The sequence below is a fragment of the Aedes albopictus genome, chromosome 3 (genome assembly GCF_035046485.1).
Source record: "Aedes albopictus strain Foshan chromosome 3, AalbF5, whole genome shotgun sequence".
NCBI lineage: Eukaryota > Metazoa > Arthropoda > Insecta > Diptera > Culicidae > Aedes > Aedes albopictus.
In genome coordinates, this window is record NC_085138.1 from 280,719,284 (window position 1) to 280,734,943 (window position 15,660).

The 15,660-nt window shown below is 35.9% G+C and overlaps 1 protein-coding gene across 13 annotated transcripts in view; it reads right to left on the minus strand.

Annotated features, from left to right (window-relative positions):
* Positions 1-825: 825 nt before the first annotated feature.
* LOC115257360 (probable phospholipid-transporting ATPase IA) overlaps positions 826-15,660 on the minus strand; it is a 356,682-nt gene continuing 341,847 nt past the window's right edge. For 10 of the 13 annotated variants that reach the window (XM_062861119.1, XM_062861111.1, XM_062861112.1 and 7 more), the window contains one exon: positions 826-2,207. In XM_062861119.1, the coding sequence (XP_062717103.1) occupies positions 1,949-2,207 (259 nt within the window). In that variant the 3' untranslated portion in view covers positions 826-1,948. The remainder of the gene's footprint in view (positions 2,208-15,660) is intronic. The other 3 variants (XM_062861114.1, XM_062861117.1, XR_009999515.1) reach the window with 3 other exon arrangements.

Genomic DNA, 15,660 nt, shown 5'->3' on the forward strand with positions numbered 1-15,660 from the left:
ATGCTGTCAGATGACTATATGCAGTATATGAGTATATAAAACAATCTTTAGGGAGATTTCGACAAGGATGTACCCGGAACAATTCAACTGAAGGTATTCTTAGAGAAATAGAGGTCCAGGACATTCCAAGATTGCCAATAAGCACAAACTGGATAATTAATGACTGAAAGAACTCCAGTTAGTCATGGAAGGCATTATGTAGACATTTAAAAAAAATCTTCGGACGGGTTTCCATTATGTTCTATTAGAAAAAAGGATTGTTTAAGGAAGAGAAAATTCTGGATTTGTCCTCCAAAGAGCTATAATTTCTTACGAATGTTTCGTAGATATCACCAAAAAAAAATCTCAGGTCCAGAAGAAACAATAGCCGAGTAATCCTAAAATCCTAAATCTTCCAGAAATTGTCCACCGGTTGCTTGACCCCCCCCCCCCTGACCGAAAAGCTGGCTCCGCCCTTGTCCGAAGATTCATCCGAGGATTTCTTCAAAAATTTTCTGAAAATTCATCCAAAGTTTTCAACAGAGTTTTCTTTCTAGGATCCATGCAGCACGCAATCCTCCGTGGATTACTTCATAAATGAGTCTATCTAAAATTCTCCCGAGAAACCTGCCAGCAGTATCTCTCCGTTTGAAACCTTTTCGAGTACCTATTGCACCATAAATTAATTTAAGAATTCATCTAAGGATTTTTCCACAAATTCTTTCATGGTGAGTCGACAACCTGGAAAGGCACAGATAGCTCAAGTTCCGTACCAAATGACATTCGTAACCACAAGCTAGACCAATTGATTTCGGATTTAAAAATAAACAGCAACATCAAACCAGATTGTTGTTATAGTTATTTATTTTATTTGACCTTTCTCAACATTCATTCAACACACCTAACCGGTCCACGTGTGTATCGATAGTTGTTTGTGTTAGTATGTGTGTTGTGTATGTGGTTATTGAAACAGATCAAGTTCCATTTTGACCGAATCGAGATTGTTTTTTTTTAAATTTATTTCGTAGAGTGTTGTTACAAGAAACTGAGAACCTTTTTTTCTACAATCTATCCTACTATAAGAATAGTAAATCTTCTCTTTTCGGCTTTTTAGTCTACTGATTCAAGGTGAAAGTTTGTGTTTGTTGTGTTTTGTTCTTGCTGTTGATTACAGTATCTATTTTTTTTTTTTAATTTACCTTCACAGATATTCTTTATACAGTAACTTGTTTGGTTTTGTTTGTGTGATATCTACTTATTATTTTTAGTAATTTAATTTCCAATTTTTTTATTAGATAGTGTTGTTATCAAGGCGCGAACAAATTCTTTATTTTACGTTTTAGATTTTCCATCCCTTTGGGTTGGTTGTGAATAAAAGTGTATGTTCTGTTATTAGAATATATAGAAATCTTTCCACCTAACTAGTGTTATCCCTCTCTCTTTCTCTTTTGACGATTTGACAGATGTTAACTTGTGTTCGTAGAAAACTAAACTGATTACTAAAAGTAGAAAAGCTTCTAGTCAAAGTTTTCGAAAAACATGGAAATGAAACAAGTGTTTTTCGATAGAAAGTTTCAACAAGAATAAGACAAAAAGCTTCCATTGTTTTGTATAGTTGATTTGTTTTGTATTGTTTTTGGTACAAAAATAATACTTTTTTCTTGCTATTACCTTTTTTCTGTTTCCCCATTTTAAACACTTTTGAGTTTCTAACTTCCAACTTAAAAAACTATACACATACTAACTGCTATAAATACTTTCACATAAAATAAATAATCTCGATTTTCCTCTAGTATAAATATTCCCTGGCCACTTACACAATAAACAATTTGTATTCTGACACAAATGTAGACTTATTTATATAAATGATAGCAACTTTACTATACAGATACATTTACACAAATTTCCTTAATGGCTACCCTCCTCCATTTTAACAGTGTTGCCATTTAGCAACAATTTCCCGTCAGACTCAAGCTACGTGGAGAAGGCTTCTGCTCTGACGACGAAACGACTGCTGCTGCTGCTGTTGTTGATGGTAGTACAAGGGGTTATGGTGGTGGTGGTGACGTTTGCGTTTCCGCTTTAGCACACGGAAAAATAATTTTCGTAGTAGAAATCGAGTGGGCACTCTCAGTTCCCATCCGGTTTGGGCAGATTGGTGTCGTAGGCTCTGATAACGTCGGTTTGCGTCACGTTGCCCCCTTCCTCCTGCGAGAAGGCGAAGCCATCTGTGGAATAGTACCGGTGGAATGGGGTGTGCGGGATGGGATGTCGCCATATTTTGGGGATGAGAATATTTTGGGTGTGATGAATGTGTGATTGTGACAGTAGATTGTTTGAGGGCGCATTTGTTTGTGGATATCGATTAGGAAAAAATATTACCATTAATGTTGTATACAACTATCGAAGGAATTTCAAAATGTATTTCGTTTTGTGGTATATCAGATTGCAATTATTTGACAATGAAAAGTAATACTTTTACTTAAGTTTTTAAGAAGGAATAACAACAACTTATATATCTACCTAAATAATAACAAGTTGAGGAAATACCTAGTATACAGGGTGTTAGGTTCCTGAGTGCAAACTTTTTAAAGGGTGATAGAGGACCATAAATAGTGAAAAAAATTGTTCTACGCATATGGTCAAATCTCAACCGTTACGTAGTTATTGAACTTCCCATGTTTTTGACTCTTATTGCCTTAACTGGCAATAACTTGAAAATGATCAAACTTATCGAAGTTTTTTCACCCTTATTCGAAAGATTATTGAATTTTCTATCAAATGTCATCTTTGAATCGATTGGTTTAGTTAAATAGCTAAGTTTTCTAGAGCAAAATTGCTAAAAATAGCGTATTTTTATTGGTTTTTGTCAATTATCTTTGAAACATGCGTAATAAATTAAAATTCTTTCTTCGACAAAGTTGTGGTCCCTGTTACACTCTACAATTCATTCTTTGACACCAAACGTCTAGCTCTTATTGTTTTCTTACAATGTTGGTTTAAATGTGCGGCACAATGCGCAAAAAAGTGCTTTCCATGACAGTTGCAAATTTATGATCTGATATGCGATGTTAAAATCGAAATTGCAACAAAACAATAAGAGGTAAAAGTTTGATGTCAAAGAACGAATTGTAGAGTGGAGCAGGGGCCACAACTTTGCCGAAGAAAGAATTTTGATTTACTACGCATTTTTCAAAGATAATTGACAAAAATAAATTGAAACACACTACTTTTGAGCTATTTGCTTTGGAAAACTTAGTTATTTAACTAAACCAATCGATTCAAAGATGCCATTTGATAGAAAATTCAATAATCTTTCGAATATGGGTCAAAAAACTTCGATAAGTTTAACCATTTTCATGTTATAGCCAGTTAAGGCAATAAGAGTCAAAAACATGGGAAGTTCAATAACTACGTAACGGTTAAGATTTGACCGTATGCGTAGAACAATTTTTTGCTCTATATATGGTCCTCTAACACCCTTTAAAAAGTTTGCACTCAGGAACCTAACACCCTGTATATTTTTGGTGTCTATTTTCATTATATCTTTTAATTTTTAAAGTACTTGTGTACGGGATTCTTAAAATAATATTAATTTTCTTGAAAATATTGAATGGAAGTTGTTTGAATATTCCATCGTTTTTTATCTGTATTAATCCCAGCTGTATGTACCCAGCTGAGAAATAAAAGTTCAAAAAATCACCAACAGCCCATTCAACAGAATTTGACCAAATTTTGATCTCGCCAAATTACAATCTCGCACAACACTCTAGTTTTGGAAAAATACGGGATCAAAATTTTCTTGGACTTCTGGACGGAGTAAGGCCGATGGGTCACTGGGTCAAGTCGGGTAAAAATAAGGCCAAGTACGATTTACTCCACCATAACTTTCTGCTTAACGATGTATTTCAATGGAAGTTTACATATTCCGTTGTTGCCTAATGATAGTTGAAGCTGCTACAGGTTCTATTTTGAGATTCTTCGATAGCCCTCCTTTGAGTTCTTGTGATATTGAACATTTGTGAACCATCCAAGTGTACATTTACGTTTGCTGTTTTCAAATGACATTAAACACAAGATATGATTCCCTTATTGACTCCATTGGTCTTCGGAGACATCTTAAGAACATGTGGTGCTCATGACTATTGTTAATCTCTCGATGGATTGTCCGAATCCGTCCTTACAAAACATGATCACCCGAAATAATCATCACGGATGAATTTCAATCATATTTATCACTTTTATTTGCACCAGTACTTGCAAATCTGTATAGTGTTTGTTATGTCAACAAACTGCAGAAAATTTGGACATTCTGATTGAAGTCATGCCTTGACTTCAGAGAATCGTAGATTGGCTACATTTAGCGTTATTTGCACGCGGAAAACAACGGTTAGCTCCAGAAACCAATAATACCCCAAACAGGAGTATGTCAATTCCTCGAACAGTTTCCTGAGTATCCGGGATGGCCTGGTTGAAGTCAGGCCTTCAGTTTCATTGAGCTGTAGATAAACTGTAATCAAATGTTTTACATGTGTGGAACCTCTGTGCACTACATAAACTCATAGTTTATCATGCTTCAATGAAAAGGCCTCTTACGACTATTCCTAGGAAAACAGCTCTAATTGTAGGCTGCTGTTTCACGCATGCAAATAACTTCCATTGTAGTCAATCTGCAGTTTTCTGAAGTCAAGGCATGACTTCAATCAGATCGTCCAAATTTTCTGCAGTTTGTTGACATAACAAACATTATATACAGATTTGGTGCAATTAAAAACTATTAAAACAGTTGAAATTTATCCGTCATGGTTATTTCGAGTGATAACGTTTTGTAAGGATGGACTCGGACAATCCATCGAGAGATTCAGAAAATATAAACCGTAGTTCAAGGGCAACACATGTTCTGAAGATGTCTCCTATGACTTATGAGGTCAATAAGGGAATCATATCTTGTGTTTATTGTCATGAAAATAACAAACGTAAATGTACACTTGGATTGTTTAGAATTGTTCAATATCTCAAGAACTCAGAGGAGACCTACCGAAGAATCTAAAAATCGAACCTGTAGCAACTTCAACTATCATTAGGCAACGTAATATGTAAACTCTCATTGAAATACATCCTTAAGAAGAAAGTTGTGGTGGTGTCAATCGTCTTGGCCTTATTTTTACCCGACTTGACCCAGTGACCCATCGGCCTTACTCCGTCCTGATGTCCTAGAAAATGTTGATCTCGTATATTTCCAAAACTAGAGTGTTGTGCGAGTTTGTATTCAAAATTTGGTCAAATTCCTTTGAGAAATGGGCTGTTTACGATTTTTTGAACTTTAATTTCTCAGCTGGGGACAAACAGGTGACCGAGATTTTTTTTAAAAGACACGGACACTTTTAATACTTCCAGACAACGGACTAGCATGCAATGCCCAGTGGCACAGCCGAAAACATTTCCTGACAGCTGCGGTGGGAATCGAACCCACGCCCCTCAGCACGATGCGACTAAATGCTTGGTGACACTAGCCGCACGGCCACGAAGCCACTCTAGCTTTTTAGCCCTAGGCTAGTTTATCTCGGGATCCACGTCTTACTTTCTTTCTGAAGGAAGAACACACATTAAATTTTTGCGAATTTGTTGGGAGTGGGATTCGATCCCAGGTCCTCGGCGTGATAGTCAGATGCTTGAACAATCACGCCAGGTGCGCTCCATCCCAAGTAACATTTTAAGTTTTGTTCGGCTCTACAAGAGATCTTCATGACCAATTTTATAAAACTTGCAATAAAACTGATTTATACATCAAAACCTCTTTAAGAGCATCTTCCGGCTAAGTGGACCACTCTCAGAGAGCTTTTGCAAACCGCATTACGAGTAGCAATAAAACCGTTTTAAACCCTAGTTGAAAAATTTCTCATTCTCGATTGTAGTTGTTTTTTTTTTTCAACAAAAACTTTGACAGTTCAAGATGCAGAAAAGCTTCTTCGATGGCTTGTAAAGTTCATAACGATACATCATTCGTAAGTAGAAGTCATAGTCATTTCAAAGTAATATTTCAGTAGTTATTGTGTTGGTAGGCTTATGCGCATTCGAATTTACCGTAAATATTGGGGTTGCAGAATCATAAAATCAATGCGCTTCGAAAATAGTGAATATTATCATCTTGGAATGAAATAAATCAATTTGTAAATTTAGTAAAACTATCTCGAATCACAAGAAAACTCAGCAGAGAAAGTTTATTTATGTGACCACGTTATGAACATGGTGGAAAACTATCAATTCATTGCTAATTTTAGCAAAATTAACTATTTTCCATTCACGTAAGCTAATTCTTCAATATGGCGACGACGATAAGCAGCGAAAATAAAACGAAAGCAAGTTTACTTTTATGATGACCGCAATAAACCTAGCAGTGTCATAGTTCTGCTTTTCCACCAACAGATGTCGTTACTAATCGAACGTATCGCCATCTGTTGAGAGTCTTAACAGTTTTATTGTGGTAATTATGATTGCCAGAAGGTTTACATATCGGAAAGTTTTGTTTACTCTTGAAATCTGTCTTTATGGATATCTTCAAGTATACTATAAAACATTTTATCAATGGTTTTAATAAAAGCAGTCATAAAACTGTGAGTTTTAATTATTGCTGTAATAAAACGCTAATAAAAATCAAAGAAAACCAATCAGCAATGAAATTGTTACTTGGGGCATTATAAATCGATATTTATTGGTATGTAATAAATTTTACTTCTAATCAGAATATGTTATGTTCTACCGGTACCGTAAGCCGGGGTCAAATTGATCAGCGGGGTGAATTTTCGTTTTTGTAAAAAAGTTAGTTTTGCCTTAATTTTTTAGTTATTTTCAATATATGTCACACTAAGCTGAAATTATTGCTACTAAACAATCGATTACCACTAGGATTTCCCGTAAATTTTCCGTTTTATCATTTTTGTGGAGCCTTTGTTTGGAAGTTATGTAGCTATTCTAAATATGAATAAGTTTAAAAAAGATTTTTTATGTGAAAATTTCACTTAATTCAAAGAAAATCACCTACCTTTAGGTGTTTAGGGGGAAATTTCAAAGTTTAATTTTGCATTTTTAATGTCAAATTCACTAATTGTATGCGTTTTAACGCGTTATTCGGGTTTAGCAGAACAAAATTAAGCGGTTAAGGAAAACTTCCTTTCTAACCGATACTTAATTGTATGCTGATCAATTTCGCCCCAAAGTGGCATTTTCATTTTTTTTTTTATTTTTGGAGTTATTTTACCTTAAGTTTAATTTTGTTAAACAAAACTCTGTCATGATTTCATGGAGATGCATTGAGTACCGTGATTTCGGGTGAAATTGATCACTTTTCGCAGTTTTTGGCGAATACTTATCGATATGGCTAATTCAATGCTTTGAAACAAGTACGACCACGTTTTCATCAGTCATACTGCAAATCATTTTATTACCAAAAATATCATTCGAAATAAAAAATCAAAAATTTTACTTTCGGGGTGAAATTGATCAGTCAGTGAAGTGTTGTTGTAAGTGCTGAAAATATTTTTCCACCTAAACTAACCACCCCGGAATGCGAAAAGCTATGCAAAACTTTTACAAGTTTTCTAAATTTTAAATATTTTAGATTGAAGTTTGATGAAGAAAACGCCTGAAAGTATGCAATTTCCATACTAAATTTGTTATAACTTCTAGAAAAGTACAATTTTATGCATAAAGTTCAATGTTTATGAAACTTTTAAAGGCGAAATCGGGTTGAGCGAATACTTGGCAGCTAGAAACAAAAATTCGAATATTCATTACATTACAGCTACGGTGACAAAAGTTTGAAAGTGTCTTTGAAGTTCGCCTAACACGCAGTTTCGTAAAATACTGAATTTCATGCAGAAATATGTGTCTTATTGGCTGTAAAACACGTAAACTTACCATTCAATAACTCTTGAGCCAGATGATGGACATTTTTTACAAATTGTTTTAAGCGTTATTTTTAACAAACAAAAATGGCCCTCACGTCGATCAATTTCACCCCACTGATCAATTTCACCCGAAATCACGGTACCGTAAACCGGGGTCAAATTGATCTCCGGGTTGAAATTAATCCGTCGTTTTTCGAGTAGATAAAACATTTTTTGAATAGTTTTCTTACAAATAACATTTAGTATCAATTTTCAACAGCACGATACTTAATAGGAAACTATTAAAATATGATTTTTCTAACGGAGATACATCTGATCAATTTCGACCCCCGAAGACCAATTTTACCCCGGTTTACATTACTGATTTTACAGAAATTATTTTGCCAATATTTGAATTGCCACTAATGTTATCCGTAAAAGTTGTTTTAAGGTGATCAATTTGACCCCGGATTACGGTCCATTTTCTACAGATTGTGAAGCGTTTCTATGAAGCATTTTCACTTTGCAATGGTCGCAATAACTTTTTGTCTATTTCGACGGGTATGGTTTACCCTTACCAAGGAAAAATATTCAAAGTATGTGTAGGTGCACCTAAAAAAGTGGCGCCTAACATCATTGCTAGGCAATTTAATGGTGTGTTGGGCTATTAGGCTGCTGGGTACGCAATAAGCATGGATGAGTTAACAAATGTGTCTAGCTAACGTAATGAAAATGAGTGATTGATTGGAGGTGAGAAAGCTTAAATTGGTACAGCAGTAATCACTATGTCTATCAGTTTGTCTATTGTCTAGAGTGTTGAATCAATAATGACCGTTGAACTGTACCTACAAACTACAAATAATAGATTATATTTTTCCGAGTTGTACGAGAAGACACAATCGTTGTATTTGTATAGGGGCCACACTCTATATCCAAAGGGAAGTATTATGAAAATCGAATGTACCTCAAATGTTATTCCCTAGGATCGTAGTTTTGGACGACTAGTTTCAGAATCTGTGCGGTTTTGAATATTTCATCTTGGGTTTTTTTGATATTTTTGATTTTTTTCCTATTTTTCCATACAAATATCGGAAAAAGTCATTTTAATGTCAATTTCGTCCCGTATAAAAATGTATGAAAAAAACCCAAGATGAATTATTAGAAACCACACATTTTCTGAAACTAGAGGCCCGAAAATATGGTTCTAGCAAAACAAATTGAGGCACATTCAGTTTTCATAATACTTCCCTTTGGACATAGCGTGGGCCATTACCCTGTTTGTCATTATGCCAAATATTTGTCATTGAAGTCCGACATTCATCCAAGGTTCCTATGATTTATGTTGTGTTGGTCATTTGTTGGCCTTGTTTGGCCAAATATTTGTCATGTCTAATGGGACCTTATGTAGGGTGAGGTGGGATAAGATGCCATTTTTCAAACTTTCATCGCTTTCCGTGATAAAGAGCCTCATTTGTTAGACATTCAAAGTGGTAACAGCAACTAAACAATATTTGCTTGATTGATGATTCGTAAAACGGAAGTGGTGCAAAAAGGCCATCTGCCATGGAGAATCTTAACATAGGGGGGAGGGGGGGTTGAAAATGGGCAAATTTTGCGTGACGTAATTTATGGACATTCCCTAGAGAGTATGGGTGTCTTTTGCAAAGTTGCTGAAAAGTGTTATAGGAATGTTTGCCGAACAAACTATTACCTTATTTGTTAACCCTCGAGCAGTCGCGTCTTTGACTACCTGCAACGTCGCCACGCTCACACTGTGTACCACAAGCGTGTATTTTTCATGGTGCGTGTACTCAGTACACGACGTGATCGCTCCCGGGTTAAGAGTTTTATGTCATTTTTTGTGAACGACCCCTTAGAATAGTTTTTTCCGTTATAACTTTTTCTGGGGATTTGTGGGAATTTTCGTGTGTTCTCATAAGTTGTTTTTTGTGATGAAACACACCTTCTTCTCATTTTTTGTTACATACTGGAATACCGCTCCAAGTGGAATAGAGCCTGTATGTCAACTTCTGGAGGAGTCCTTGGAGAAATCCTTTTGGAATTGTGAGAATCTTTCTCTGTAATGATTATTCAACAACTGTATTCATTATTTGTATACACTTTATTACCGATACTTCAATACTACATACAATGATTCACACTCTAGACAACAATAACAACATCTCCACATATGACAGATACTCAATGTAAACATACACGCTAAACGTAATAGAGTAATACAATAATTTATTATGTGCATACCACAAGGTACCACATCTCGTTTTTTCCAGAGTGTCTGAAAACTCATGTATACATGAATGAGACAGTGTGCCATGCGCTGGTTCGAAATGCGTCTCAAGAAAATGTGTGAGACTTGAGATCGTAGCATGCTCATGAAAAATCTAGTGTATGTGCCTCAATGAGACGTCTCGTGAGACTCGTCTCATTGAGATGTTCGAGCTAGCGTTCGTCAGTTAAAACAAATTGCAACAACATTATTTTCGAGGCCCATGATAAAATTTTTGTGAAACTCGACAGAAATACCAGAAGTTAAATCTATGGAAATACCAAACGGTCCAAGCGAGTGGTTCGGGTTTTGACGTTTCTTGAGGCAAACTCGAAGCGGATCCGTTCCCCTGCTCAATCCTTCGCCAACCGTTCGGTGGCGCTAACAGATTCATATCCTCACAAAACGTCATAGTCACAGAGGACACCCCAAAACTATTCTCGCTCCTAGTCGCTACGGGCTCCACTTCCCACACCGGTGACGGTATTTGTAATGTGAGAAAAGAATGAACCTTTGTTGAAGCATCCGTTTCCGCTCATTTGAGCTAATTTATCATCGATTGATTTCGGATAGAGCACGCCAAGAAAATCATTAATTATTGGAATCACACGACCAAACGAGCACCAACAGTACATTTATTTGACACTTACGCAGTCTCCCAAAATATATTGGATATTCTAACGTCACTTGGAAAGTAGCCACTACCAGAATTGTTCCTCTTATCAGCCTTACCGTCGTAAACCAACCTCTGGCTGCATTCCATATACCCCAGCTTACGTATGACCCAAAACTCCCTGGAAAAGCTAAACATCATCTGTAAATGTCATCCTAGTGATGGATTCAGGAGTGTATCAAACCGGTATCGGGTAATAACAAGCCGTACTGGGAGCTTGTCTCATTGAGATGTCTCATTGAGACTCGCAATGCTAATGTGATGTACACCAACATCGCGAGTCTCAAGCTCAAGGGATTTTCATGTGCTCACAGCCAACTTTTCTCAATCTCGTATTGAGATATGTGCGTACAGATACTCTGGTTTTTTCTCCAGATCCGCAGCAAGGTCACTCCACGTTGTTTCGCTTATAGTCTCCTCAGTTTATAAACGTCTCGCTTCAGTCTCACATCAAAATTAGAAGTACAGTCATCCATTTGGTCATCCATCTCTGCTCGGCATTTTGGTAAATTACTTGGCCGTTACTTGTGGTTGTACCTAAAAAGAAATATTATTTTGACCCAAATATTTTCCCAAATCCCAAAATATTTTTAATACTGAGTGTCAAGCTAAATATTAACTTTGCTGATGAATTATTTGAATTGCTTTCCTCTTCTCAAATATTTTCAATGACAGCTAGCATGCAAACATTGTATACTGCCCACTGATTTTTTTTGACATGTCCTTTCATAGAAGAATCTCATACAAAAGGTATGTATATTCAGATTATTATTCAGACATTTTTTTTAACTAATATGTCGGAACACTGCACGAATGTTACAGTGGAAAAATTATCAATATCCATTAACTCGTTTTCGATCCAAAGTGTCCAAGTGTCATACAAACACTATTTTATTTTATGTTTTTTTGGCGAACTTTGCTGGAACTCGTTTCTTGTTCAGAATATATTCAGAAGTTTGGCTTAACAGATTTTGTTTTCTAAATATCGAAGGGATTGATACTTTTTTTAAATCAAATCACGATTTCGAAAAACGTCACTTGTCCAAAGCAATATTTGTAATACTAGTTTTAGCTAAATAGTAATTTGAAAACTTGAAAACATCCATTTTTTGAATTATATTATATATATATATTGTTCACAAAACTCGCACCCGCACTAGCTGTTTGAAAGTATAGTAGAATATTAATATTCATTCTTTTTTTTCATGTTGTAATCCTATAATTATCTCAAATTCTTAATACATACATCATCGTCGCAGTACCAAATCGAAGTCACGCATTTAAGCACATGCAAAGTTGCAGTTGTGACGTAAATTTGAACCGGTTGCTGGTATTGCGCATCATTAAGCTACTTAAGAGCTTAGCACTAATCTAAATCGAGTTGCTATGTTTATAAGTAGGTTAAACATCAATTTTTCGCCCCGCCAGTCACTTCGGCTTCCAACCGAAAACGTAATGATAGTAGCCAATTATTATATACAAAGCAATTTTCTCCAGATAACAAAATAAATCGATCATCTTATTGGAGCACTTCTCGACGGTTCACCTATATAGGTCTCTCTCTCTTCTTGGCGTAACGTCCTCAATGGGACAAAGCCTGCTTCTCAGCTTAGTGTTCTATGAGCACTTCCACAGTTATTAACTGAGAGCTTCCTCTGCCAATGACCATTTTGCATGTGTATATCGTGTGGCAGGCACGAAGATACTCTATGCCCAAGGAAGTCAAGGAAATTTCCTTTACGAAAAGATCCTGGACCGACCGGGAATCGAACCCGTCACCCTCAGCATGGTCATGCTGAATACCCGTGCGTTTACCGCCTCGGCTATATGGGCCTCGGCTATATCACCTATATAGGTGTCCACGGTTTTAGGAATCATGTTTCCGATAATTTCGGAATTCTTATGATTTGCCATTTACCTTTCAAACTGAATGAGTTTATTTTTACGGTTTGGTCGTTCAATAGGTTTACATTCTACGATGCATATTTTCCCTCATTAACTGGTGATTCGTGCTCAATCAAACCTATTTTAACATTACAAAACCAAAAATTTGTTCCTTTGATGTCGCTCTTTTGGGTTCTGAACTGTAGGACTTATTTTAATGGTGTACCTCCAAAATATTGCAAAAGCACCTCAACATGTTATGTTCTCACTCTAGATACCTAATGAAGCTATTTCAACAAGCCTTTTCCAAATTATTCGCATTCAACGTACCGTCAAAATTTAGAACTTTTTATCTTTAAGTAACTTTGATTTTCTACATATGCCTATCATACTGATAATACTCTCAGTTCGTTGGATTGGGCTAGAATATTCTGCATTATTGCAAAGCTCAATCATCTGTCTATCATATCACTTATTTCACATTTTTTGATGAAATACATCCTCATATTTTTTTTTTGTTAACGACTACAAGTCTGACGTAGTGCACACTGACCATGATTGTCTGTGTCATGATGGCCCTTACGCTTGCCTCTACGATTCATTTCTTTGTACTGAAACAATTTAAAGCACGTTTTTATTCAAATTTTCAATGAACTCATAACACAAATATCACTTATACATGTACACGCATTTTTATTGGTAAAAATTCATGAATTTGATATATAAATTTTATTTATACACACATATTCGTTTTCCACGCTGGATCACACATAAAATCGATGGACCTTATATAAACTATGTGTATCTACACATGAATAGGGTTATCTATGACAAATTGCAAAAATCTATGTGAGCGACACATGCATACAATATTTGCAGTTTTTTCAGTGTATGAAATCTAAAAATTTAAACAAGGTAACATGTTAGTAATGGTACCTGTTTGCATTAATAAGCTCGACTGAAAAACAAACCTCATAATCCAGCTTTCATTAGATGTATCTATTCCTGTAGTTACAGAAATGATTATCTTTTTTTTTCCAATATCTTGTGCTTTTGATATACTGTGCGTTATTCTCCTCAATAATAGTTTCAATACTTCTTTAACTGATCAAAATTTGTCTCTTCCTATAAGGAAATTATTGTGCAGAATTTGTTGTTGAGCGTAATGCTGTACCTTGTTCTCTAACTTGTGCCACAGTTCTTGGCAAGATGGCCACTCATTAGTAAAAAATGGCACTATATCCAGTGTTAGGCAATCATAAGTCAAAATGCCCCTCCTGACAACACATTCAATAGGTTATAAAGCGCTTTTTACTCGAATTCCTGAGACTTCTAGTTAAGCCGAAAAGTTTCATTTTTTATTGTTCGATTTTTTAAATATCCAATTCAACTAGCCATTTGACTAGCATGATACTTAACAGGTTAGTAATTAGCAACTGCTCTGAATATGTCGTCTAGCTTCAACGAATGCTTTAACTGTCAGTCAAAACTTCATATCTTGTAAACTACCAAGACAGTTTAATTATTCTCACACATTGATGTTAATTTTCTTGAAGTTACATTTTTAGTCTTGTAACAGGACAAAGCATTAGTTAAATCATGTCTTCATATTAATTTGGTTTCAAGAGCCAACCCTTTTTACGTCTCGTAGACTTATTATACTTTGCTGAGCAATGATAACTTCAATATATATCACCTGAGGTGGGTCCACAACAATCTCAGTATCAGCTCAGCTATATTCGCATTTGGAACATATTCAAATACTATTCGTTCCTGTTTTTCTAGTCACGCTCAGCCTAAAGTTTAGTTTTGTCTTTCGCCTTCTCAGCTGCCACTTAATTGGTGTGAAATTTCATTTTTAATGGTTCAATTTAACTAAAAAGCCCAGATTGGAGTTCAAGAGAAATCGCTCAAGAAACTTCTAGAACGATTCCTGGCAGAAACTTTCTACGGTGACTGCCATTTGAACTGTCATTTTTTCGCAACTGCGTACTGCGATCGAAGAAAAAACGGTTTCTTGAGTGATTCAGCCAAGCAATTTCCCATGCCTCAAGATAGGCCGAGAAATTCCTTCTGATCTGCAAACAGCCCTTAAATCTGCGTTGGCTGGTAATCTGTTTCTTACGAAATTTACGACACTGTTGCGTTTTTAGTACTATAATTTTTAATAACACAATTCGCCTTATACGGCTCTACAAAGAATCGACTATATCTGCCTTGCAGGTCTTACCGCCTTCAACGGCATTTCCACCTTCAACGGCTTTTTCCGCCTTCAACAGCTTTTCACTCTCCGACGGATCTTTCCGTTATCGACAGTTTTTCGCCTTAGTCGGCTCTTCTGCCTATAACATTTTTCCTGCTTTCCGCCTTCAACGGCTTTTTTATCTGTAATCATTTCCGCCTTTTACGGCTATTTCAAGAATGTCGCCTTCATTAGCTTGTATCGCCTTCATTGGCTTTCATCGCCTTCACTGGCTTTTAACAGCAACGGCAAAATTTGATTTCAAAATATTGTTTCACCTCTACGCCTTCCTCGGCCATCCGGTTAACAAATCAATACTTCATTCATCATTCAGCATTTAAGTCTAGATTTAGGACAACAACCCTATTCAACGAGTACCAATATCACAATCAACAAAACTTAGGTTTTCTTCACAGTTCTTTATTTCTTTATCTGACAATAGTGATTGTCATCGATTTGAACTAAACAATACCGATCACCATCAAAATCTCTCACAGGTTGATCATTGTCATTAGTCGAAGGTACAAATAGATCGTTTTATTCATATTGAACAGTTAGTACACAATATTTACCTTTTTGATTCCAATGTTGAAATTCAATCACAAGTCATCACCTGGAGGTCATCACCACTCTGCATGCACCACACACACACCACTCATCTCTTTCTTTTTCCAAAGACAACACTTCCCGAACCGAAATTAAACTAATT